This window comes from Amblyomma mixtum, chromosome 3, assembly GCF_055824585.1.
Source record: "Amblyomma mixtum isolate Tamu chromosome 3, ASM5582458v1, whole genome shotgun sequence".
NCBI classification, from domain to species: Eukaryota; Metazoa; Arthropoda; class Arachnida; order Ixodida; family Ixodidae; genus Amblyomma; species Amblyomma mixtum.
Window position 1 is genome coordinate 293,797,255 of NC_143014.1, and position 27,623 is coordinate 293,824,877.

Below are 27,623 nucleotides of genomic sequence, written 5' to 3' on the forward strand. Positions count from 1 at the left end.
GCATGTAAGGACCACTCTCGTGTATGGGCCGCAGACATTTTCCCGAAGGAAATGTTTAAAAAAAAATAAATCCGTGTAAGGGCCGCACCCGAACTTTTCAAGACCCAAGTGGGAATAGCCTTCTAAATGCACGCACCATGGCCTCCGTGATCAGCTTTGGCTGCGAGCAACGGAGTGTTAGATTGCGGAAGCCATATATATACCCGCACAGGAGCTTCCAAGGGCCATCCATGGATGGCGCCCGAGGTCGCAGTCATCATCATCATCGTCAACTTTTTCCTCCGCCACAACCTCCTGCTATCCACATCGGCATCAGCTTTTTGTTGTTTTTGTGGTGTGTTAGCGTGCTCGCCGTAGTTGTGGTTGTGGCTGTCGCGTGCTGCCACCGAGCGTTGCAGTTTTAGCACGAGGGGCAAGCACCTGAATAGCCACACGGCTGGGAGTTAGCTCTCGAACACGGCAAGCATGTGGCGGGCAGGAAATTCGACGTGGCCGAGCAGTGCGTCCGATGACGGTGCAACCAAAAGGATGCATTGAGAAACACAAGCTGCAAAAAGCGCGCTCTCCGAGGCAAGCCGCGCGAGTTTCCTGAACTGGAAGAAGAGCTGCTCTGCTATGTGATGGAAGTGCGGAACGACTACGCGTTGACAGCAGACATGCTATGCGGCTTCTTTTGGGATGAGCGCGCACCAGAGCACAGCACCAGCTCAGAGTGGAAATACTCCGTGAGTGACGACTGAACACAGAATAAATGCCGCTCATTCCGATTGGTGTGTTTTTACTTTAATAAAAAAATTTTTTCACACATCGCGTGTATGGGCAGCACCCCGAAAACTGGCCCTCAAATCTAGAAAAAAAAGTGCGGCCCTTAGACGCGTTTATACGGTATATTCAAAAGAAAGTCTTGTTACTAACTGCCACTTCTACAGCACTGCCTTGGGAACAGTCTGGTACAAAAGCTTATTTTGTTATCAGAAAAGGAAGAAGCGTGAAATTCACATTAAATTTTTTTTTCTCTCATTCAGAATACACTACTTTATGACAGAAAACAGATGGGCGTTGATAGTCCAGGAGCATGATCTGCTAGCATGTTTGATCACAAGGAAATTGCTTCACTTCTCCAGTCTTCATTTTCGTCAAAGACTTCCAGATTATGACGATTCATGAATGAAATACTATTAAATTTAACAAGTTGCGGCAAAATTTCGCCTTAAAAATGAACAAGTAGGCCTACCTTCAGAACTTGGAGGTGTGGCTCTCGATTGATTCCCGTTCGACTTTGCAGCCTTGGCAATAGATCCTCCTCGATCCATGCCATCTGGCGCTCGAATGTTAATGTTGCCACGAATTTCTCTTGCGTCACCTGTGTGTGGTTGCAGTTGACATTCGTACAGGGATGTCATGCAAAATAAGCAAGGAAGTCACCCCTTAACAGGGATGCAGAATAAGGTGCCACAACACTAGCCTCTAGGGCTTCCTACCGATGGCACCATATACTATGAAATACACACTGAAACTCTGCTAAATAAATGCTGCTACTTTTATGTATTCCCAATTTCCCGCCAACAAACCGTTAAACTTTTTTGAACGAGGATTCTGCTTCAAGGAAGCTTTTCAAAAGCAAAAGTGAACTTCACTATTCATTCTGCAATGCAAGAAACATAAGGCCCTAAATTTCTTTTCGCACATCCAAAGGTGGCTACAAGTTCAATATCCCATTTGGTTTCAACAAAAATGGCAGCATAATTCAGTATGCGCTTCAAATTATGCCACTGACATTCCCCATGGATCGGCACACGGTGAATCGTGCAGTGTGAATGCATGCTTGAATCACTGCTGCACATGCTGTGCTGTGCGAACTTGAATGGTAAATGCAATTCAAGAAACTTGCCCAAGTCTGGCGTTTCCTCCAAAACGCACAGAACAGAAGTACCAAACTAAGTAAGAGCATATATGGCAAGACCAGTAAAGAGGTAAAATAAAAAGGCCCTTTAAAGCATAGGTGGGCCGCAATCATGAAACAAAACACCTCATAACACTGATTCCTTTGATCACCAATGCGAGCGAGCGTTTTGCTTCATCTTCCTAGTCGTGAAGTAAAAATAATAATGGACTTCAAAGCTCAGCTCAACACCTCAAAGGCTAACTATGATCAAAAGTGAACGCCAGTGCAGCACATGCCATGGGTGCAATGGCTGTGTAGGCTGGTCTGTCTCACTGTCCATTTTTTCACCTCCACCTTCCCATTTCGGGTCCTCCATGTGATGGGCATTGCACACTTCCTGTTGCGCCATGTCTGCTGTCTGATTTGGCAGTCCGGGCTTAGCCCGATCATGTGCACTAGTAGACGATGGCGCAGCAATAGTCATTGAGGATCAAAGCAATGTTATCATGAGGAAGTGTAAGAACATGCAGAAGGAACTATTAACCTCTTCTCCCAGGAGCTTGGCAGTTAGGTACAAACAAATCATTTTTGCAGCTGCTTACGCCTGAACAAGCGAGTTCAATCTATTGATAAGATAAAAAGTAAGGCTACCAAAGCCTGCTTTAGCACAGACAGGGTGCAAAATGAATCCGGTTAACAGTAGCCTACCAACTTGTGCATGCTGGCTAGCATGAAATTTTGCTGCAAGAGAACAATATAAATCACGGAGATGTGCAGCTCTCTTTTTTTTGTGGTTTTGCAAAAAAAAAGTGCACTACAGGTGGCCTTGGAATAAATGACATAAATGACAATGCATATTTAGCTCTTTAAATGGTACGGCTCTTTTTAAAAATCATGACAACTGTCAGCTAGACGGAAAAGGATAAACATTACACAACACAAACAGAACAATCAAGCCCCAAGATCCTGTTGTCTTCATGTGATGCATTCACAAGGCAGACACTCAAAGCCTTGGGACCAATTGTGAAAAATAATAATTATTAAAAAATGGGTACCTTAAAACAATCTCTGCGGCACTCATTCATCAGCACTATTACCACCATTGTCATTACCTTCACTAGTAGAGAAACTGCTGATAAACTCACTAAATTCACTCATGCTTCATTTCCATAATACCATGTGCCTATGTAAATGTCCTGCCTTTAGGGACGATGCCGGCTTTGCAAATAACGGCTCTTCAGCATTTGTACTATATAGTAACTCTGGCAGGTTTGGTCACCTATGCAGTAGCGACCGCAAATGCCGAGAATCATTCATGGCGACAAGAAAAGCTTACATTTTTATTTTATACAGTTTCTGCCAACACCACCAATGTATGGCATGTGCCATGCACTTCATTAATACTATTGGTTTTCACAGGTGCATGCAGACTCCAAAAAGCCAGTGTTTGCCGAGTAAAGTGCCAGATGGTTTGGTTTGGTTTATGGGGTTTAACGTCCCAAAGCGACTCAGGCTATGCGGGACGCTAAAGTGCCAGATGGGCCACAGAGAGAATCCTTAGTAGACTGATCTCAAGAAGCAATTCAGAGACCGAACAGGCTCAGAATTGTTCAAGAACTTTTCAGCATTTTGTGTTGTGTACGAACAGCACACCAAACCTGCACTGAGTAGCAAAATTTCCAGCTTAGCAGGATTCAGAACAACGTACAGGATGTTTCTGGCCATGCAGGACATAGGTGAGGAGGAAGAACAGGTCATAGGCTGTCATCATGGTGACTTGGATCAGCATCCTGCTATTGGAGCAGCACAGTAACCCCTGCACAGAGTCCTAGAAAAGCAGAGCACAATACATGTCAATGAAAATAATGACTGATAACAAACTCTGCCAAATTTCCTGGCAATGTTTCTTCACAAGCGTAAAATTGGTGTCTCCGACCATATATTTTAATCTATCACATTGTGCTCATCTCTAGGCTACTACCCACCGCTAGTCACAACCCTCATGATGAGCACAGAAATTATGGAACGACACTGGCCCATACGACAACATGGCTACTGTGTTTCACAGCTGTATTTGGTGCAAATACTAAGTAAGTATCCAGCCTTAAGTAGAAGCTCTCCTGCAATGACAGTGAAGAAATCGACAAAGGGCTGTAGCTGCAGTTACGCTAGTTGGGTCCGAATCAGAGTTAGTGACAGCCAAAGGGGGACATCAACAAAGAGAAGCATGAGACAACGCTGACGTCTCGTGCTTTTCTTTCTCATGGTTCCCTTTCAGCTGTTACAAAAGCTATGACGCTGTAGAAGTCTGCAATTTTGCAGAGAGTTTCATGGCAGTCATACTGCACTGCCACCAAGAACAGCATACTTATCTCTGAAAAGTCAAATTTTGAGCTAGCTGGCTGACACAGAGGCGTAGTGCAAAAACACTGGACAAGATGAAGAGTGGACACAGGGTTCGTACAGGCTATGAAGGCACAAATTCAAGGGTTTTTAAGGACTTTCAAGGCCCCCAAAAGTTTCTTTCAAGGAATCATTTCAATACTCAATTTAGTACCCTTTATAGTAAAACAACTTTTTTAAAACACGCTGCAACAAATTTATTGAACACTAAGAAAAAGAAGCACTTACAGACTTGACTAGTTTAACACTAAACTAAGACAGGTCGTAACAAGCGTTCATGAAAGCTCCTGACACTTTGTGATTATTTCTTGCTTGATGTTTAGAAGTTCTTCTGTCTTGCTTTTTGCCGTTTTCTTGAGGCAATTTGACTTCACAATGTGCACGACGTCGCCTGTCTCTTCTGCTTTCTCAGCCAAGTTGTCTGCTGAAGCTGTCAGATTAGCAACGGTTGCTTCAAGTCTTGCTTTCTTTCGCTTTAAGGTATCAATTTCTTCCTCAACGAGGTGCCTCTTTGACTCCTTTGCTTCTTCAAGTTGCTCCTTCTTCTGCGCCTCCAGATATGCATGATAACGATGCCTTGCAGCTGAAACGGAGGTCTTCAACTCCTTTGTTATAGGAATGTTAAGGATGCCACCTGTCTTATCAACGGTGTCACATATAACGCGTTGTGAGACATACGACAGACTTTTCAGGTTTTCCACACAGACCTGCCGGTTGACACTAAATCCTCTTTCCACAGTTGCCTGGCCGTGGCTGAGCACAAGCAAAAGTTCGACTACTGTCCAGAGCTCAGCGTAGGATGAATTGAACTTTAGGAGTTCTAAGAAAAAAATGTCTAGCCTGTCAGAGCTCTTTTCAAACAATCGCAGCTTGTGCTTCTCCATCTGCAGCATTTCGGCGTACTCAGAGAGAACACAGTCCCGTTGGTGATCGCTCAACCTTTTTGCAGCGATGAGGGCATTCAAAACATTCTTGTGTCCTGCTAGGCACTGGTCTGGCTTGGTGCACATTCGACGGGGATCCAATGAGGAAAGGCCTCTAACCAATGGGAATCTTAAAGGACTCTTCTCAAGAACCTTTTTACACACACTAACAAGGAACCGCTTGCATTCCATTTTAAATGCAAACGCATCTTTTGCACTGACCTTGGAATTCTTCAAAATTTGTTCAGCTGCATAACCAATGTCCACTTTCTCAAGTGCTGTGTGATTGTTCACGTCTTCAATGTTGATTTTCAACAGGCCTGTAGTCCCGACTGATGCAGAGAGGACTGAACACTTCACAAACTTTGTGAGAAGCTTCCTAACAATTGTTTCGAGGTCCCTTGCCAGAAAAAACACAAGTGGTTGGTCTGCCTGATAGTCCGTCAGGAAAGGTTTCAGAATCAGTGCAATCCCAAGGGCAAAGTTCAGTTTTGCGGGGACTAGTGGGTCACTGGAGAAACTGAGCAAGTTTTGAAAGGAGGGACATTTCGGCTGGTTCACTTCTTTCTTTCTTGCAGACTCAATGTAAATTCTCACACCAGGCCACAGTGCAAAGGCTCGTTCAATTACCGGAACATTTTCAACCCAGCGATGGGCGACGTACTTAAGGGGAAATGTAGCCTGACCAGTCACCGCTACGAAGTCTTCTCGCCTCGCCGGGGAATCTTCAAACAATGCACTTAGACTAGACAACAGAATGTCCACTCCCCACTTGCTGGCAGTTACACCCGCCCTGTAGGCGTTGTGCACAACGTGCAGACCGCAAGTGCCTAAATCTAGGCATTGTACTTGATAGTTTTTTTGCAGGTGCTCCTGAAAGCTTCTGAAAAATTTCAAGTTGACATTCGGTCCGTCCATGGACACTTGTAGGATCTTAACAAGTGGTAATGGCTCCAGTGCCTTCAACAATTTATCCTCGATGTCATCTGCTGTCGCGTGGCCCATAAAAACGGATGTGAAGTACCTTGTTGTTATATTTTGAGATGCATCCCAGTACCTGACATGTATATCCATCTGCTTCTGATGGAGGTAATGGATGAATGGATGAATGGATGATAGAAAGAATGGTCCAAGACCGTGACACGCCAGGTACGTGCACTTTTTCTCTCCACATGTGAAGACCTTCGCAACTTCACTGTCGGGAAACATTCTCTTGAACAGATCGCTTGTGTGGGCAGATGAGCTGTACGAGTAATGACACGTGACAACTTTCAAAGCCCACAATATTTCCGCTTCTGTCACTAAATCGTGAGCCTTGCTTGCGGCATTCAAATTCGAGGACTGCGGTTCGACCACACGAACGGATTCGCCACACTCGCGTGATGTCACGTAGTTCAACATGGAGTTACCTGCTGCGTTCTTCATGCTCACGCTGTGTTTCAAACTCCTCTTGTGGCTCTTCAGCGCAGACTCTCCCATCGATGAGATGTCAAACACTTTTCCGCACGGTCTGCATCTAGCACGATGCGAACTCGTGGTGTCTGGCGCAACCCAGTCTTTGTACTCGTCATGGCTAAGCCACGATTGCTGGAAATTGCACTTCCCGGGAATTGCGCGCACACACAACTACGTCCACGTCAAGCGTGTGCCGCAATACACGTGCTCTGAATAATCCAACGGGAGGTGATTAACAAGCGGTACGAGGACGGCAACTATAAAAAGTGCGCGACCGCAGCGAACAAAAGAACACAACCCGACAATATGACAACATGGAAGACGAACGCCCGAACCGGACTGGATTTTCTAGGCATGGATCGGGAGGCAACCCTCGCTTTCAATGTGGCCAGTTGATCAACGGGCAATCGCTGAACGGCGCCAATGACTATCATCACGAAATTCAAGGGTTTACCAGGCACCACTAAATATTTCAAGGTTTTCAAGGGCTTGAAAATCACATTTTCAAATTCAAGGGTTTTCAAGGTTTTCAAGGACCCGTGCGAACACTGGGACAAGACAAGCACAAACTCGGTAACTGCAGTAAGGGGTTTAGAGTGCATAACCGACTAAAACTATTCTTAAAATGTCCGAGAAACCATTGCTCAACTTTTATCAAGCGCATTTCTTTGACACAGGGCTCTTATGAGCCCTAGTCATCCCTATGAGGAACAGTGTTCACAATGCTCCAGCCCCAGGTCATTATTAGAACATGCAGCACAAGGTCTTCCTTCTGCATCCAGAAGAGCATCCGTCCCCAAAAATACCTTCCCTGTTTGGTAGAGAAGCGAAGATCATCAAGTCATAAGAGTTAGCAACAGGTACAGCTTCTGAACGACTGGCTCAGATTTCTCTAGTTTCAGTATGGGTGGATTTTAAGCGTCCGGTATCAGGCCAGTGCCTTTCTACACCTGAAACCAGTGCACACGAGAACAGAATTTCTCCGAGGCTGAATCCTTCTAGGCCTTTCTTTGACTGCAACTAAAAAAGCATCTCCAGTTACTACCACCATTCTTGACTACACCTCATTCCTTCCCACCACTGAGTGAGTATATCATAGCCAGGCCGCAAGTTCGCCTTGCAGGGAGCGGTTGACGAGCACAAATGGTTGGCTTCTGCTTGCAGCATCACAGAAAAGGCCATGTTGAAGGTGTGGTCTCACTTAACAGGAGCTTGTCCTCAGAAGGAGAAGGGCCACTAGTCTGTGCTGCATTGCATAGCCAAATACTTTCGCAAATCAAACCTTTCTTTTCAGCTTGTGGGTGGGGGAAATCACTATGTTGCTAAATTACTTATTTGGTGAAAAGGCTCTGCTAGCTACTGAGAAGAACTTTGAAGTAAGTAAGAAAAAATGGAAAAAACCAAGGCCAGGCCTCTCGCACAGCTGATGTGATCTCAGTCTAGACAAGTTGAACAAAAGTATGAAGAGGAACAAAGGCCACCTACTGGACAAGCACGAGGATGCATAAATCTCTGTGCCTCTCCAGACTGTCACAAAGCAGGAGACATGGCAAGCCAAGGTAAACAAATTTTTGCAACCTTGCCTCAGCAAGCTACAAATTCAAGATACCTTCGAGGTGAGCAGTGCCCACCAAGTAGCTGAAGCACTTCGTGAAAGCTTGGATGCTGCAAGCAGTTGTTTTTCGGTGGGCACTGAAGTATTATATTTCATTTTGCATGATGATTTCACTGCAGTTCGTGAGTTACCACTTGTTCATCCACTCTCCTTGTCACACGTTTGTGTAGTTCCTCTCTGTGTCAAAGATGCACCATTTGGGACAAAAGTCCCTAGGGCAAGGGAATGGCAACCAAAGTGCATAGCTTGCTAATAGGCCAGTAGTTTCAGACCATAATTGCAGACATGCAAGTTGGACTCGAGTTCCCTCATGTGTGCTAGAAAAATCAGGTGACTGTTGGCACATCGCGTTTACACGCCATGATTGCCAGACGTATGTCCTGGAGACTTTTGCCCCCAAAAGTACATCCTCGGATTACCAGCAGCCAATATGCATCTAAGCAAGGGTGCTGTATGCCTTGGTGTGTACCAATGGGTGCTGTGCAAAATATGGAAGGTATGTCTTCCAAGGGTGCAGCATCAAAGCACCAGTTAACACACAATGTTGAAAAGCAACAATACTGTTCTGTTGGCATCATCCTTACATCAAGAAATAAAGCACTGGACGGGCCACGCAAACTGAAGTCTTCAAACACTACTGGAGTTTACCAAGGTTACAAACGACTGAGAACTCAAGACTTGCATGCAATCAATGCTGGCCTTCTTGCGACTGCCTGAAAATTGGCAACAAAAACAGGACAGTGAAGTACGCACTTTTGCTGATTCACACAAGTGTTGCCCTCTGATACAGGCAAACGTCAGGTCAGCACAGCATGCTGTCTAGGCTGCATGCCAATGCGTAATGTAACACAGCTCCACCATATCTGTCATATCTGCATGTATGTAACTCAGGGAGGCAATTCCACCCTTCAGGAAAACAAAAAAAATATAACTATAATGCAAGCTCAAAATATCTGGGTCATTTGTGACCGAGCGCTATGCGTGAATCATCTTCGGTGTCCTCAATGTTATTGGGGAGGCATCCTTTCATACATGCACACATGCAGCTTTATGTGCAGCAGTACCTGCACCACATCAGCTTCTTGCTGCTGTTTCTTTGTGCTTCACACTACATAGCACTGTGCTTGCCTGCCCTATCCTCTCTCCCCTACTCCACACGATTCTCCAACTGCCTACTCTTTCTCAATGGCCCAAGCCACTCTCCTTTCTGTGCGTGCTTTGTGGTTAACCTCATGGCCCACTCATAGCTCAAAAGCTTCTTCGCTGAGCTCATAGGTATCCCAAAAGGCAGCGAACAAGAATTAGCACTACTTTAGTACCTTAGTGTTGAACATCATGCGTGGTGTGTTCTGGAGCAGACGATGTGACAAAATGAAACCTGCATTTTATTTGTGCAAACAGGGCACTCATACGTGACTCGCATCCCCAAGAGATGGGGAGGACAGCACTTGCCACTATAGAAAGCAGTGTACTCCATGTGTTGAATAGGGGCACTATGTGGCCCCTGAGCACCATCATCTGTAGCTGTGGAGACTCCAAGAGGAACTGCAGCACCTGCAGGCTCAGCTCGGTATTGCAGGACTGCTGGTCTGGCGCACAGAAGCGGACCCCGTGGACCTTCAGTGGGGTCTGCTGGCTCTGCAGTGCAGCACAACACACCCGTGAGCCCAACCCTTTCAGGCGGCCCAGTGATTCCCAATAAAATCACCACATTTGGAGGCCACCAGTCTTCAATTGAGAAAGAAAGTCCCGACTGTTTTTCCAGTAGTTCCAACATTTAGCCCTTCATCAACTTATTCTAGTGGCCTTTCAACTGGCTGACATACGCTAGAAGGCAGGAAAGGGATAGAGAAACTGCGTATGCTTTGATGCTGCCATTGGCTGGCACCACTTCCTCTCTTGCATTGTGCAGAAGAAAACCACTTCTGTTTTTCTCTAATGGGGCACAAGTAACCTTCATATTACTGCTTTGAAGCAAACACTCACAAGTGCTAAAATATTTTGCACAAAATTACGACTCCAAATGGAATCACTAGGACTCGGAGGCTCTATTGAAGAATAAGCTGCCCAGTAATATTTAAAGAACTTGTGACTGCTAGTGTCATGTAAATACCGCTTTTTATGAGCCGCCGCGGTGGCTCGGTGGCTATGGCACTCGGCTGCTGACCTGGAAGACGTGAGTTCGATCCCGGCAGCAGCGACCAAATTTCGATGGATGCGAAATTCTAGAGGCCCGTGTACTGCACGATGGCAGTGCACGTTAAAGAACCCCAGGTGGTCGAAATTTCCAGAGACCTCCACTACGGCGTCCCTCATAGCCTGAGTCGCTTTGGGACGTTAAACCACATAAACCAAACCAAACCACTTCTTATGAAGCCTATATGGAACAATAAACGTTCTTTCCTCCAAAGACCTCTACATTCTGTGCAAGCACTTTTCATGCCTTCGCGCCCTGAGGGTATTCAAATAAAAAAATTTTTTTTTTAGATATGGATAGAAATAATTTTCAAGAGTAGTCCACCACACAGGCTGATTCAACCCACTGAGAAGTGATAGCATTGGTTGTAAGAACGCGAAGACAAAGTATAACACGAAAGCATTGAACATCTAGGAATACCACCCATGACAGCAAATTGAAAACAGGACTGCATAGAATCAAGTGGTAATGCAGCTACACTGAAGGTGGTAAGACATCCAGCTGTCAACCTATGGAAAGCCAACCACCTCACCCAACAGATCGCGCTGTGCATCAAAAAAAAACTGATCAGAGGAAAATCCGTTTTGTGGATGCAGCGCGATTTTACTGAACTGGCAGAAATCATAAATACGAGCCCCACCTCATAAGGAGCACCTTGACTGCATGAATACTTCACAAGCTTCTGCATCACCCCAATCTTTGAGAATTTCTCATTACAAAGTTTCAGTTAAAGCAGAAAGCTAGATGATAGCCCGAGGCCGGAAATCTGGATACTAGGAGTATGGTCGCCCTGTTCTTTACATGCCACCTCTCAAAACAACCAGTGCTTGTCTTCAGCCAACTCAAGAATTCCGCTTACAAAGGACCACACACCTACTCATGCACAATGAAAAAATAATAACAGAGGTACAAGCTATGTGTCATGTTGTTATTCTGTTTTCTTCGTAAGAGCTAGGACACAAGCCTATACTTTAGCAAAGACAAGCGCCGTTTCAAAGCAGTTGATACTAAATCAAATTTTCAAAGTAATCCCCTACTGAGCATTTTGCAACCACCATGTCCCAGTGATTCCAATTGGAATCATGAAAAAAAAACTGATAAAGGAGCAACGAAACTGATTTTCTGGTCTTGTTGAATTACTTTCGTCCTACATTTGCTAGTCTCTGGATATCAATTTTTTTATATTTAACAGTTTTAATTTGGGCCGGAAAGGGCTAAATGTGCAAATCTCCACCTGTAAAGTGCTACATGCGATATCTAAAAGCCCACTCCCCAAAAACATGTTGTTGCCTTAATTACAGCAGAACCTTGCTTTTATGAGCAAAAAAGCATGAGAAAAAAGTGTACTGAAGGCACTTTAAAAAAAGATTACATGAATGAAGATTCGAATAAAAGGGCATTCATTCAAAAGGGTTCACTGAAAGGCAAGTTGGTGGATCATATTGTTGCCTTACTGCATGAATGGAGCAAACGACGTGCTGAAAGAGACGGGAAGGTGGTACTACTACTGCAAAAAGTCTCCTTTTTTTTATTGCGAAAGCAATACTACTTGCACTTTCACGCCTTTGCCGTGCCACGGCCGTGACCACCATCGTGCCGCGGCCGTGACCACCACTGACCTTCATTTGACCTTGATTGCATTAGATTGGATTAGATTAGATTGGACTGGATTAGATTAGATTACATTAGATGACATTGGATTGGATTGGATTTGATTGGACTGCATTGGATTGGATTGGGGTGGGTTGAATTGGATTGCATTGGATTGGATTGGTTTGGATTTGAGTGGAGTGGATTTGATTGGATTGGAATGGATGGGTTTGGATTGGATTGGTTTCGATTGGATTGTATAACCGATGCATCACCACAAGTTTAACCACAAGCACCACCACCAGCTACACTACCAGCTGTACCATGGCGTAGGTACGGATATTGCTTTCGCAATTACCGGGCTTAACTAAGCTAAGCCAAAGCGAATTTTTTTTACACCCCAAGCAGGAGTGGGATAGTGTAACAGAAGACTGGCGTTACACAATGCCAAGTGTAAGTTTCAGTACAAGCAATGCCCTGCATGCTTGTCCTCGTGCTAGTAACACAAATAGGAGGCATTTGTTCGCATTCTAAAATTGCCTCAGCTTCTACTGGCTCAAGTTCTCACCAGCTGCCTGGTAAAGTTAGCTTCTCAGCTTTTTTCCCCATTGCCATTCTCTGGATTGCAGAAAAATTTTGCAGTTTATTCAGTCAAGCAGCAGCCTAAGTGAGAGTAGCTGCTGGTGGCATGCCATACACGTCACTCTTCTTAATGTGTAAAGCTGTTTGATCCATGGACACATTCAGTTCAATTTTGGTTGCACTCAGCAGTTTGCAAGTCAGGATGCTGTTGGGGTAGTGCCTGCCGCACACTCCCCCCCTTCCCATTCCTTGGCATGGGCAGGCCCCAGCAGGCATCAAAGCTATGCCCCCATGACCAGTGCAAAACCAAGTGCAGGCTAGCATTCCCATGCAACTCAATCAGTGCAGAAAAACTGCTACACAGCCTGCCTGCTGCCCTACTATGCTCTGCTCTCCACGCTGCACGCGCCAAAGTTCTACCCACTCATACGTCACTGTGCTTTCTCCTGGATGTAAAATGAACCACACAAATCAAATTTGGAAAAACTCTTCGCATACATACTAGAAAATCATGTTAACCAGAAAATGTGCATTTTAACTCCATGCAAAATTTTCAGTTTTCCCATCATCAACACATAAATCAGGGACTGTATGAACTAAGAGTGTGCCAGCGAGGTTCCACGAGGTGCACTTCATGCAAAATGTACAGATACAAGCATAGACACAATTGAGCAATGCACCCACTTGCTACGTCCATGCCGTGAAGTAAAAAGAAGTAAGACAGCAGCATAAGAGCACGTATCCCAATGAGAGCAGAGGTGCAAAGGCACACAGGACCAGTAGCTGATTAAGCACAGTACACAAGTTTCTAGACTGCAATGGCAAGCTGAAGCTAAAACACAACAGTATTCCCGCATCCCCAACTTTTTAATCGGATTTTTGGGGAAAAAAAAATCTTTTACTCGCATATTTTGTGCTCTCTACTGTGCAAGACCACCAGCATGTACTTGAGTGCTTGCAAGGCCGCCTTGGGAAGATTGGAGCGGCTGTGTTGTCGTGTGCAGTTGCGAAAGGTGCGCATGACTGAACGATTTGTGTGCAGTTTACCCGGCTCGTTCACGCTGGCGGTCGCTTTCCCACACAACAGTTGCGCGTGCGCCCAAATCCCACACTACCGAACCGTTCGCTGTTCGGTTTGCCGCTAGTCAGCCGGGCTGCACCCAAGGGCATCGTTTTATCTCCAGTTATCTCCTTTGCCTCCCTGTGCTGGCTTGTATCATTGCACGTTTATTGCTTTGAGCTCTATACGTGAGGCAAGGCGGAAGGGGGTCTACGTCTTACACTTGGAGTAAATTTTTTTTGACCAGCGAGGGGTGCGAGATGGCGGGGTCTATATATAGGTATAACACGCAGCACATATTACGCATTATGACCTTTGTAGCATTTTTTAGGACGTGTTCAGAAAATTTCGCGTAAGCTGCACACCCCCTTTTTGAGGCCTTAATTTAAAGAAAAAAAGTGTGCAAATTATGTGAGCAAATATGATAGTTGCCATTCAGGCACCAGATGGCACCACCATAAGCCATAGTTTTGACTCCCCTTCATCCATGCTCGGTGCAAATTTACACTCACCTTCAGCTTTCCAACAGAGTCAGTCACCATGCAGAGGACATCTGCTGTACGGTGCATACTGCACAAGAACAGCACACATGCTTTCGCCTCCATGGAGAGAATCATGGGTATGTCGGCCTCTGGCACGGTCAGGAAGCCTCGAAGCATCGCGAGGCAACGCATGGCCAGGTTACCAACCTCTCTGGATGGCAGCAAGCTAGCAACACTCAGCACAGATATCTGCATGCTCAGGCACTGCGTGTGGAAAGAGAACAACAGGTCTTGCACCACTGCGCTTGCAGTGCCTGCAATACACAGGATGCTTCACATTACTTGAAATGAAGGTCAACAAGACAAGAGCGGCTACATTTTGCAAAAAAAGAAAGCATCATTGTAGGCAGTAGCCAAGCACAAGCTCCTTACTTCTGAACTCCACATTTAAAGCCAATCAAGACTAAGTTTTCAGAGGGGCGAGGTGTCTGACACCCCAAAGGGCAGTGGAGGGTTCAAGATCAATTTCAACCGCCTGGGGTTCTTTAATGACACCACATAGTACCCGGGCACCTTTGCCCCCATCAAAATTTGAATACCATGACCAGGATCAAACCAGGGCCCTCGAGCTCAGCAGCCAAGTGCCCCAACCACTGTGCCACTTTGGTGGGGCAAATTAAGACTAGTGTTATTTCCATGCGGCATTTCAATAAGAAAGTAGCGAACATCAAAAGAAACCTGACGAATAATTCTCCTGAATTTTCCTCAGGTTTCTTATGAATTCTTATATGTCTACGGCATAAGAGCCATCTTTGAACATTCCACTCTTGAACAGTTCACTGATTGCGGTTGCCGCATCACTTGAAATCATATATGCAATTTCAGCAAAATTCAATGGCAAATTCTAGCCTGTGATGAAGCATCAGGGAAAAAAGAAAAAAAGAATAAAAAGAGAAATCAAATGCTACATTATAAAAAAAACAGTCCAACTCGGGGGTTTATTGCAATAAAAGATAGTGCAAGAATGAAAACCACTTGCATACTGCTTACTTGGCTGCCAACATTACAGCTTATGTTTCCTTCATGCAAAATGGATGTTAGTTTAAAATGGGTCACACTCTGTACTGCTAGCACTCGCTTCAATGCTTTGTCATGCACAGCCATGGTTCACTGACCGCTACCAAATGAGTTGTGAAATTTCGAGATACCAAGTGTAGAAGCGAACAGTCTGCGACCTCAAGGCCTCAATTTTCTTAGAGTTAATTCGTCCAGACGTACTGCTAGAACACTTCTTTGAGAAATACAGCTATAATCATGTAGTGGCAATCATGGATTAGAAGCTTGCTAGAATGTGCCCACAAATTTTTGGACAGTGCTTTTATTTACCCAAACAATGCACACAAGCCCAGCCAAAACCACAACAGAACACATTGCATCAATGCATTTCCAGTGTTACACCAGTTCAGTGCATGGAGCTGCATGCAACACCATGGCATCACAGGACCAACAATGGTGCAGCAGCAATAGACAGCCGCTCTATGCAGTCCATACCACGCGTGATGTGCACAAGTATGCTACATCACTGTTTGGCACCTGTAACTGCAGTCACAGTAACTGAAGTCACAGAAAGCCAAGCAGAGTTCGATATGCATAAAGCTTCCCTTGAACGGGCTACAGCTTCCAGACCTTAAATTCTGTTCACACATCCCCTTGGCAACAAGCTTGTCTTGGATAGTGCCTAAATATTCTCATAGCATAGTCAAGCAACCGCACACAATGAAGACCTCAAGTGGCAAGAAAATCCGTACGCCATTTTTTTTTTTCCATCACAGTATGGCCATGATATTACCGGAGAACTGCACCAAAGTGTAAAAAGTGATATTAGTCCCTTGCGGTCACTAGATGGGTGTTGTCCAACATCTGGAAAGGACAGTTCTGGCCAGATGTCATGCAGCACCCACCGAGTGGCACTGAACTTGCTTGAACAAAAAAAAAAACGCTGTATTTTTCTTCCTTTTGTTGGATTGATGACACAAGCTGTTAGGGACTTCTTTAACTGAATGCGCTCCTAGAAGGCTTCACTTTAAGAGAGCACCGCAAGCTTTTTGGCACACATTTTATTTAAAGTGTGGCACGCTGCAGTATGGCAACATAGTATGTTTTCTGAGCTCATTTTATGTGAAGGAATCGCTGGAGTTTAACAATAGTAAACACAACCTCAGTGAAAAATAAAAATTACATTCCTCCTTTGGAAGATGCACTGATGACGTATGCTTCGCCAACCGATAGCAATGCCATGCAAAGCTGCGCATTTTCAATGAAGTCTGAAATGTTGGAGGAGGTGTTTTTCTGGCTCCCTGAAGTTTCAATCAGTTTTGATGTGCCTCTGTCTTCTTCTGCTATGTCCTGCCTAGTATGCTGCTAATTTTTTGGATCATCAACAGCTTCCCAATATTGCAATTGTGAATTGAAGGCGTGGAGATACATGCAGTACTAACAGAACCTTATTCAACAACCTGCTGAAAAAAATTCAAGTTCAATGTGGTATGAAGGAATCCTCTGCACATTTTGAGTGGAAAGACGGGTTGCACAGAAGGCCACACTTCCTTTGCATGAATCTAGAGGAAAAAAGCAAAGATTGTGCAGTCTACAGCGACTGAAAAACAAAGAGGCCCAAGAGAGGCAGTTCTACTACTTCAAGACAAGCAGCAAACACCCTCGTCTCCACTCGACAAAATGCTTTGTGTGGTACCATGCACTCCAAGAATATTGCCAAGCAACCCTGAAATGCAGGACAGCACCAGAAAGACATCATTATAGGTTAGTAGTTTTCCTTCAAATTGCCAAGGAAAATTGGGGAAAACTTCAACTTATTTTCTCTGTAAAAATCAATTCTGCACTTCTTTCTGGGTGTGCTAGTGCTTGTATCACAGCAAAAGACTAATTTATTGCTGAGAAGATTGTATTTAAAATTTTTCCTATCACTCCATTCAAACTCACGATGTCAACACGAAAGGCATTCATTCCAACATCACCGTCCAGAAATGAGTAGTTGGGTAGCATCCAAGAGCTGCCCTAAAAAACTGTGCCAACACAGAACAGCTTACTAGCAGAAGAGCCGTGGGTGGAGACACCTGTATTTTATTTTTTGCCCTTTTCTAGCTTATAAAAAATCCCCATTTTCAGTGAAAGTAGCATCCTTGTAGTTAGAATGCACTAATCTATCAATACAAGCCAACCTCAAATTTGAGGTTGTGCATATAAGTAGCAGCAAAGCAGAGAGCTCTAGGTTCCTCTATTCCATTCTGCCTACAGAACAAACATATGCGTTAATCCAGCCACAAGAAATTCATAGTCAACTTCAGAGCTGCAAGGTAACATGCAATCACCAATGAAGAGGACAACAGCAGAGGTAGTACTAACAAGATACATACCTGTGAACCTGCCTATGTCAGAATTAGAAGATCAAAAATGGGGGGGGGGGGGGGGGAAGCAGCAGTGCGCATGTGGAACATGTGTATATTTCCAGAGGTTGAGCACGCCAATTTGCAGAGTGACTTTACCATATAAGACTTTGCTGACTGCAAAAACTTCTCAAAGCAGACTCGTCAAAAATTCTTACAAGTGGTGGCTCTCTTCCAAGCGAAGTTCAGCAGTGTGAAGTTTGGCCCTGGCGGCCTCTGGTGCCCATTTCTTCCCCCCCCCCCCCCCCAAGCCTCATGTCATGAGAGGTAGAAATGGCAGTGAGCATCTAGTGATAATTTTCTCGCAAGATTCGCTCGCCACTGCGATAGCTTAAGAGCGCAACACTTCTGAAAGATGGATTCTTTCTGAAGGTGCACCTGGACAGCACATGTGGGCCACCAGCGTGTGCTGCCGTACTTGTTTCACATTCTAACCTGGGCGACAGAACCACGGATTTCTTTAGTCTCAAAACAAAGAAGGCTAAAAAATGGGCGCTGGACTTGCAGAGTGCATGCATGTAACCTTGCCAGTTTCAATGATGCTTATCTTTAGCAGCACAGATGGCATCGCAGGTCACGTGCTGCATCAGTCCTCTTATCCTGCTCTGACTGTTTTGGGCGGCAGCCGTGCCCTTGGAGTCGAAACCTCTCAGTCAGCCTTTCACTTTCTCGCAACACATCCCAGCGATCACAAGGAAACCAGCAAACAGCCAAAAAATGAACCATAAAAGCTCAAAGAAGCACACTAAACGAAAAGGAAATTTCACTTGACTTCGGCCAGGTAACAAGCACATACTAACAAATAGATTTTTTTTTTTTTTCAGAAAAAATTATTCCGAAGAAATTCGAGCATGATTTTTGGAAGAAATAAGAGCGTGTTCATACAAATGGGAGGGTCAGTCAAAATCAGGGGGCCTCCTGGGCAATTCGGGAGAGATGGAAGTTATGATGATGGGACTAGCTATTCAAGCGTGTTGCACAACATGACCATCTTATTACAATGAATCCGGTTTCAACAGGCATTATCAGATAACACACTGATCTCCAGCATTTGGTTGGCATCCTATCTCATTGACTACACTTCATTTAGTGTGGATTCAGTTAAAATAAACATCCAGAGATTGAACTCATTTAGGAGGCCAACAAGCTAGTTTGTGCTTTATTACAGAGGATTTTTCAGCAATGAACAGAGCTTAACTTCAAGTACTCCTCGGTTGATCTCGGTGATGCACGGCAACAGCAGAAGCAATCACAACAACTGCCGTTTTGTTATTAGAGAGAGTTTTAGCGTTCCCTATACCATCTGCTGTCACCACTTGCCGCAGCTGGTAGCTGCCAATGCACATGCACAGACGGTGCCAACTGGCCAGGTGCAGGAACTGGCCAGCATTCTGAATGTCACTCTGAGTGTTCACTAGCTGCTGTGACCACTAGCTCTGATGCATATACACCACTGGGTGGAATCAGCACGCGCAAATGTCGTACTTTTTTATTTGTCAGCCAGATATTCCTTTGCAGCTTATTTATGAACATATGCTTTGCTAGACCCTTTACCCGGGAACATGATTTCATGCTAGCTGCACACTGCAGCCGGAAATATACAGGCAAATTATTTTAGTTTGCTCATAGGCTCTGGTTGTGCACCATTCTGGCATAATAGTACATCACGCATGCGCGTATTTAAGGAACAATGCAAAGGACGGCCATGTCTTCTGCGCCGTTCCCTAACAATGTATCACCAACTCACCAATCCAGCCGTAGTGCACTTTTTTTTTGCGCTAGTGCCCCTTCTGCAGTGCCTTTGCTGCCGTTTAATTTCACAACAAAACACAAAGCGCTGTCCATCAGCTACACCATCAAAACAGACAATTTTGTCAAGTGCTCAGTGAATAGAAGACATTTGTAAGGAACAGCATTTCAACTGTGAAATACACGGCTACATCCCAAAGTGAAATGAAAGACTGCAGAGCAAAACTTACGTCAGTCAATGGGAATAACTTGTTCATAGACTTCTTCATGATGTACACAAGACGCTTCCACATAGCCTTCAGCTCATCCTAGCATTAAGCAAAAAAGAAGGCAAAAGGAGAGAGAGGGGCAGAAAAACAACAAAATTTAGCACCAAGACGGAATGAAAACAAAATATGAACAATGATTTTGCAAATCAAACAAGTGCTTTCATATTACGGGGCAGGAATCCAGCGCCCCTCCTTGATGACTCCTCGTTGGCCTGAAACTTCCCCCAAAGCTTTGTCTGGGGACAGCATCTGCCACTATGAGAGGTGCTACTGTCAACTGGAAGGTGCTCAGCTGTCTCTCTTAACTCTTTCCTGTCCGCGCCTATTCCCATCGATAGCGGGCTATCAATGGTTTCAAGTTCGTATTTTCCCGCTTTTTGAAGCGTTCCTGCACAACTAGCGCTATCCAGTGTGAAATAAAGGAACTCTTCTTTCAGTTTCGCTTTTGCTTTGACTTTTTCCGCCAAGCGGTGATTTTTGAAGCCCCTCCGGAGTCAGCTGACTGGCGCTCCTTGTTTCCACCATGGCGTCGACGTCGCGCACTGCTGCTGCGCCGAAACCGCGCGTTTCCACAGAAATTGATGCTCCTGAGAGTTCGTTTTTGGACGAGAACAGCAGCAGTGAGGATTCAGAAGACGACTTCGGCTCTTCAGACTTCAGCACCGACAGCGAAACAGCGTCAGACCGACCCGGAACGTCAACAGCCATGCCTCGGTAAGTTTCGCTTTCTCCCCCGAAATGTTCCGCTTTTGCTGCGCGCTTATCGGAAAAGATCAGAGTGTTCTGAAGGTCATAACTCTTATCTGCAGGGTGTCAACGTCTTTCGGGCGGGATTACTTGCCGCCGGCAGCGCAGAGAGTCGTGTTTTCGGCTCGAAGACAGCCAAGGGTCGACCTCGGCGTTGTGCGCCGGAGTGTCGCACGGCGCTCGGCGGCGCGGTCGTCAACAGCTTCATACTTTTTGACGCGCATCGCCAGCAGCATCCCGAAGCACCAGAATTGTCGAGGACATCAAGATTTGATCAGTTCACGTTCAGACTTTAATTGATCGAGCAACTCCTCGGATTTGATGAGCCACATCCTCAGGACCCCTATGTTCGCCCTCTGTTTCCGCCTCGTGATTCACCTCAGGGGCTGCAGCACAAGCCGCAGAAAATGCAAAGTACCGGAACTGCAAATTGTGCTACGAAGAAAAAAAGGTGGAACAAAAAACAAATGTTTTCTGTGAGACATGTGCGGCCAACCTCTGCTTCACGGCAACAAGGAACTGTTTCGCGCGGTGGCACAATAGTCACTAGGACTACAGTTTCCTTTCCTAGCCCAGCTAATACTGTTCGCAGCAAACTAAAATTTGCTGCAATGTTGCATCAATCCCTGTTGTAAAAAATGTATATTTTGAAATTTTTTTATGTGTTATTTTTGTGACAGAACTTTGATGTTTTTGTGTGTTTTTCTTTGTAACTACAATTTTCTTTCTGATAATTTTTTTTTTCATCTCTTACTCAATAAACATGCTTACTGTGACTAATAAAAATGTGAAGAGAGTTTCCTCCTCTACAATTCGGTACCATACACTCCTGTACCAAGCAAGTTTTGTTAAAGAAAAAAAATATTAATGATATGACATGAAAACCACCATTTTCCCCGCGGACAGGAAAGAGTTAAGTGGATAGCCACGTGACTGCAGCTTTTTATTGACCACGATGGCAGCATTCTCACTCTCACAATGTTTTCGCAAATTTTCAGTACCTGCATGTCAGCAATGGAGCTTGTCAGCTAGGCAATGAGCCCTCATTAGTAATAGCCAACAAACCACTCATTTGTGATATGGTATGGTATTGGAGGTTCAACATCCCAAAGAGATATGGGCGATGAGGGAAGCCATAGTGCAGGGCTCCGTACTAATTTCGACCACCTGGGGTTCTCTAATGTGCACTAACAACGTACAGCACATGGCTCCTTGCGTTTTGCCATTGCCACTGTGGCCGGAAGCGAACCCACATCCTTGGGCTCAGCAGTCAGGTGTCCTTACCATTCAGCCACCGTGACGGGGCCCACTCTTTAGTAACTCATTAGTACCATTAATAGCCAATAGACAATAATACAATCATCCTGACAGGTGGTCTTTTTGGAAACAAGAGTAGTTCACAGCACAGAAAATAGCGCACTGCAGAAAAAGCCTCACAATTAATGCTCACTTTTATAAAAATAGAGTAAAATTACCATTATTGTCTGCTTAATCTTTGCTTCAGTGCTTCTACTACCCCTCATGGGCAACAGAGATAGACTTGTGTTCTCTCCGCCTGAAAAAAAAAACACTTCTATATTGAAATTAAAATATCAAAATTGGTTTTTGAGGAAAGGAAGTGATGGAGTAACTGTCTCACATTTCGGTGGCCACCCTTAATACTGCAGTTTCATTTTTTATGCACATGACATGTAAGTATGGGTTCTTTTCACTTCCATATGGCCAAGCAGCATTCATGAACTCCCCAAAAACTTCGATAGGTTCAAACAAATTTTTAAAAATGTACGTGACCCACTGTGTTTCCAGGTCATTGAGGGCCACGAAGTTCAAACAGAAGCCGCAATTTCCCCCCCAACATCCCCGTAAGAACAACATCGCAAGAACCACGGTCAGTCGTAGCCACTGCATTATTTGATTCAATCCAGCCCCTTTGATTTCCATAGCCTCCTCCACCTCTATGAGAAGGCATGCCAAGGAAAAACAAAACAGCTTCAGTTTTAAACTGTAAAGTGCCGTTAGCATAGGTTAGTGATAGACAAGGATTAGGCTAATGTCTCAGAGAGGTGTTTTGTGTGCATGTACATGATGAAATACTTCATTCTGGCTTCAACTATACATAAGCGTATGTATATTTGAGGTACGCGAAGAACTAAAATACTCGGCGCGCGGATTGTGCACTGATAAAAATTTGAGCTTTACCTAGAAATGGAAACTGCACAATGCAAATTACACACCTATAACAAAATCAAAATGAATCCTAATGAGCGGCATGACAACAAGGAACGCAGCTTACGAAGAACAGCATGCAACAACATTAATGATGATGGTGGAGACTGCAGCAGCGGCTGTTGCCACCTCCACCATGGCTCAGATACCATGGCTCAGATGGGCCATGGGAGGTATCGCTTCTCCATTCTCAATTTGGCCCCGTTACCATCAGCCCCGGAAATAGATTTAGGACTTTTCCTATGTCTCCGTAACAAGAGTGCTGCTATCTTCGTAGTCAGGAGCAGAGGTGGCATCAACCTACAGTGGAATTGCGAAAGTTCCAAGTAGCACCACAGAGCGGCACAAACTGAGGCGCACTAGTACCAACTTGCTCTGTGGTTCACAGCATTAGCTACAGGGCACGCAAACCGCTGGTTGATGGCTCTGTTCTAAAGCTTTACCCAGCCAAATTTTAGACACCCAAACTACTTCATAAACATGAACTGGGTGTTGCATAACTCACTGCAAAATAGCAGAGCCCTCTATAGTTGACTCTTTCGTTACCGTGCCATAGGCCATCGGCCACATATGACTGACGTTTTGAACCTGCCACCAAAAATTCAGGTCAGCACTCCTGGACAAGCTGCACCATCTAGTTTGCTTCTGTAACACCAGCTCTTTGGTTTCAGTTTTGTTTTTTTTTCATTTTCTAACATGAGGAGGCAGCGTGAAAAATGAAACTGACTGAACATAGCTGCTACCCCAGCTCAGGTGCTTCCAGCCGCGATAGCATATAAAATGTATTACATATAAAATGTAACAATAAAGCCACTACTACTACTACTAAATAGCCCGCCACTCAGCGATCATGGCGTCTGATGCGCCACGCTCCAGGAATACTTAAAAGCTACACTGAGCACTTTTTTTTTTTCAAAGTAGCAGTGGAAAGTACGGTGCAGCTCAAAATCACAAGAATGGTAGCTAAAAACATGTGCCATGTTTCATATATTTTACTTTCCTGTAATTGACTTCTATCTCAGTGCAGTGGCTTATTTTTGTTTTGCTTGTATTCTTTTTTTCTGTAACCAGCATATTTAAACAGTAAATATTGAAAAAGTTTTGCACACACAACTCTGACATGTTTTCGTTTGGAAGTATAATCAATACACTAGAGTTTGATGTATTACAATGTGCAGTGCATGTACCACTTCTTGACGAAATAATTTTTATTTTAAAACACTCAAAATCGGTCTTTTTTTTATAAGTAAGGAAACAGTTGAGCAGCTTGGACCAGCAAAGATCTTCTACTATAGCAGGGTCTTTACTATATCAGTTGTTGGTGATGGCATGGCTCTGACTATGCTCTCTGGCTGTTTCTGAGTACAAAGTGTTGGTTTATAAAAGAAACACTCAGAAGTACCTTACATTCTGCTCTTATCGTCCCTTTAGGTGAAAATGATTTATTTTAAGTAATCACATGTTATCCCGTTTTCGACCTCGTTTACGTCTTGTGGAAGTTCCACATTTGCACGAATACAACGTGGCTACAAAAATAAAGCACGGTTGATTCCATGTGAAAACCAAAGCTTTGCATGATCACAGCGTCGTACGACTTCTGTGGGCTCAGCGTCATTTATAAGACAGTAAAGAAATGCGCGCGACACAGTCATGCACGGCAAAACCACTTACACAGAGCTGCCACGCCTCCACTTCTTGCCGCCACTTCCCCGTGCTTCGTGCAGCCGTGCTACAAATGCACGGCCTTTTTTTCCCTTTTCTGCTCCTTACTGCACTTTTACTGGCTTTCCTTTCTCAGTGACCCCCGTCACCTTTGAAAAAAATCTTTACTATAACCAATAAAAAGTGTAGTGTCTTCTATGGAAAGCAAAATGAAATCGCAGCTTCGCTTTATTATATCCGAGTTTTTACTATAACCAAGTTCACTTAGTAAGGTTCCACTACTCAAAATGTTTGAATTTTGCCCGCCTCAAAAACAGACCTGCCTCCCCTTCAATTAAAAGAGGGAGCACTTAAACTGGTATTTTTTTTAACAATTTAAATTGAATGTTGCTCAAGTACTTTCAAAAAACCCCACTATAGTCAACTCGGTTATAGTAAAAACTCCAATATAGTAAAGTGAAGCTGCGGTTCCATTTCGCCTCCCATAGATAACTGTAGATTTTTTTTTTTCGGTTATAGTAAAGATTTTCTTCGAAGAATCGGCTATAGTAAAGAGCGTCTGGCCATGGCGATGTACCTCCCGCGAATTGATGACATCGCAGCACGCGCGAAGTCTAGGATCGCGAGGTTTGTAGATACAGAATAGAATAAAACGACGCTCTTTGAGGTGGCTTCGCCAACAAGCTCATGAGCTGCAAGAAGAAGCCAACTTTTTAAAGACCTTGAGGCGAAGCGCGCGGCGAGAACGGAACGAGTAAAGCTGGCTATGAACGTAGAAAGAAACGCGGCGCGGGTCGCTAAGAAAGGAAAGCCAGTGAAAGTGCAGTGAGGACTAGAAAACGGAAGAAACGGGCGTGCGTTCGTAGCACGGGAGAGAGGCAGCAAGAAGCAGAGGCGCAGCAGCACTGTGCAAGCGGTTTTGTCGCACTTCACTGCGTCGCTTGTGCATTTCTTGACTGATACCACTTAAATGACGCTGAGGCCACAGAAGATGACGCCTTGACCATACAAAGCTTTGATTTTCACGTAGAATCAAACATGCGTTATATTCGTAGCTGCCTTGTATACGTGCAAATGCAGTACTTCCACAAGACGTAAACCAAGTCGAAAATGTGATGACAAGTGATAACTGAAAATAAATAATTATCACATAAAGGGACAATAAGAGCAGGATGCAAGGTATTTTTAAGTGCTTCTTTTATAAACCAATGCTTTGTGCTTAGTAAGCAGCCAGAGAGCCTAGTCAGAGCCATCACCAACAGATGGTATCGTAAAGACCCTCATATAGTTAGTAGAGATTATTGCTGGTCCGAGCTTCTTTACTACAGAGGGTTTCTACTGTAATTAGCACATTTTGCATTATTACACATCTCTGCACAGTGTGCTCATTAATGCACACTCACTTCACTCTATAAGAGTCAGCTTACTGGAACTTATGATTTGGTCCGGTCAACATCCATTGCATCAAAGTATCAAAAAAAGCCTCTGTAAGTACGAACTGCACATAATCCACATAAGCTTTTGGTCTTATCGAGTGTCAACAGTATATTGTAATGCTTGTGATGTAAACAAGCACTTTCCTGTCAGTGCTACAGTGCACTGTCAATATTATGAATCTACGCAAAAGTAACTAAAACAGCCTTTCCCTCCATATAATGGGCAGAGAAACATAGCATATCTCATGTTCCATGCCACACCTTCTATATGCAGCCATATTTTGGAGAGGCCAGTTACATACTTGCAATTCTGTGCAAGCCACACGCCCTTGGCTTGGCTGGCACCAAAAGCATTCATCAATGAGTCTTGTTAGGAGCAATGCAACCGAGCTGCTCTGCAGTTGCGCTGCTTGTACAAGCCGTCAATCATAAAGCACATCTTACAATACAGACACTTCTATAAGAAATGCTCCCTTTTATGACAAAGTTACAAAAATTTGAAGAAGGTTTGTTCATTGCACGGGGTAATATTCAGGGTGATTTTTTTACAATTTGAAGATTGTTATTTTAAAAAATGTGAGAAATACATTGGTGTGGTCTCTGCAAGTGAACTGTACAGCAAGGCAGACATTAGATACCTGATATGGATAAATAATTAGACAAATAATTAACTAAAATCAACTAATAAACTTTGTACTTTTGATTTTAGGAGGCAGGGTTACATTGCAAAATTGAAGGCCATCAACACCGAAGGTGAGCCCTGTTTTTAATTTTTTTTTTCATTGGCAATGTGGTTTAAAATATCAAACACCAAAAATACACATTTGAAAGCTCACTGAGTTGGCTTTTCCTCACTGTATTATATTTTATAAAATGGCGTCGCTGCACAAGGTATTGCCGCCAAAATCAAGTTAACTTCGTCTACAGCATCAAATACACAAACGACATCTTTATCCCATGCATAAGAAACAGGAGCGACGCAATTTTACAATTGTGCAATGCGGGAAAGCTAACTCATTAGGCTTTAAATTATGTACTTTTGCCTTATCTCCTTATCTCCTAGCCTTAGGACTTATCTCCAGAGTTGACTGCCTTCAATTTCTCGATATAATCTTGCCAGCTAAAATCAAAAATAAAGAAGCTGACTAGTTAATTTTATATAATTCCCTAATTATTTATTCATATCAGGTAAATAATGTCCGCCCTGGTGTACAATCCACCAGCACAAACCACACCTACAAAAAAAAATTGAATTTTTGAAGAAAAAAAGATCACCCTGTATATCCTATACATAAAGTATACATTTTGATTGGTTTGGTTTATGGGGTTTAACGTCCCAAAGCGACTAAGGCTATGAGAGACGCCGTAGTGGAGGGCTCCGGAAATTTCGACAACCAAAAAAGTAGGTGTGGTCATCGTGTGAGTAAATAAGGTATTCATCTTGTGGCCACTCCTGCCAAATGCGTAGGCATTACTAGAATATCTGATAAGTATCATTAAAATGCAGCAAATGAAATGGCATGAATTTACGTTGCACTGAAATCCAGGAGGAGTAGTAGTATAGTGCCCCAACAAAAACAAAAGTCACTCAAACACCTAAATGGTAAATAGCCCATGTTTTGCTGTGTCTCCCAATGTAAGTGCGTCCCAAAAAAATGAAAAAATTTTTAAATTCGCTCAGCACTCTTTAACCTTATGCCCCCCCCCCCCATGGAGTGCAGCTTCCAGAAAGAAAAAAAAAGCGCAATACTCACTCCTAGGCTGTTTTTTTACTTTAGTACAGCCATGCAGACAATTCTCTGGATGACATTTCAACCCAATTCTGTTTCCGAAGTACCTACAGGAAACTGGGCCTGCCGCGGTGGCTCTGTGGTTGGG

The 27,623-nt window shown here is 44.1% G+C and overlaps 2 protein-coding genes across 9 annotated transcripts in view; both read right to left on the minus strand.

The window, feature by feature from the left end:
• LOC149355213 (condensin-2 complex subunit G2-like) overlaps window positions 1-27,623 on the minus strand; it is a 131,171-nt gene that overhangs the window by 15,874 nt on the left and 87,674 nt on the right. For 7 of the 8 annotated variants that reach the window (XM_089583710.1, XM_089583704.1, XM_089583706.1 and 4 more), the window contains 5 exons: window positions 19,636-19,713; window positions 14,223-14,456; window positions 9,734-9,919; window positions 3,594-3,713; window positions 1,235-1,363 (listed from right to left, as the gene is read on the minus strand). In XM_089583710.1, coding sequence (XP_089439836.1) covers window positions 1,235-1,363; window positions 3,594-3,713; window positions 9,734-9,919; window positions 14,223-14,456; window positions 19,636-19,713 — 747 coding nt within the window. The remainder of the gene's footprint in view (window positions 1-1,234; window positions 1,364-3,593; window positions 3,714-9,733; window positions 9,920-14,222; window positions 14,457-19,635; window positions 19,714-27,623) is intronic. The other variant, XM_089583705.1, reaches the window with a different exon arrangement.
• LOC149355214 (uncharacterized) lies at window positions 4,292-7,269 on the minus strand. Its single transcript, XM_089577608.1, has one exon. The coding sequence runs from the start codon at window positions 6,688-6,690 to the stop codon at window positions 4,564-4,566; it is 2,127 nt and encodes a 708-aa protein (XP_089433734.1). The 5' UTR covers window positions 6,691-7,269; the 3' UTR covers window positions 4,292-4,563.

Excerpts from the sequence above, each read along its gene's own strand:
- LOC149355214 (XM_089577608.1), bottom strand. The coding sequence starts at position 6,690 with ATGGGAGAGTCTGCGCTGAAGAGCCACAAGAGGAGTTTGAAACACAGC.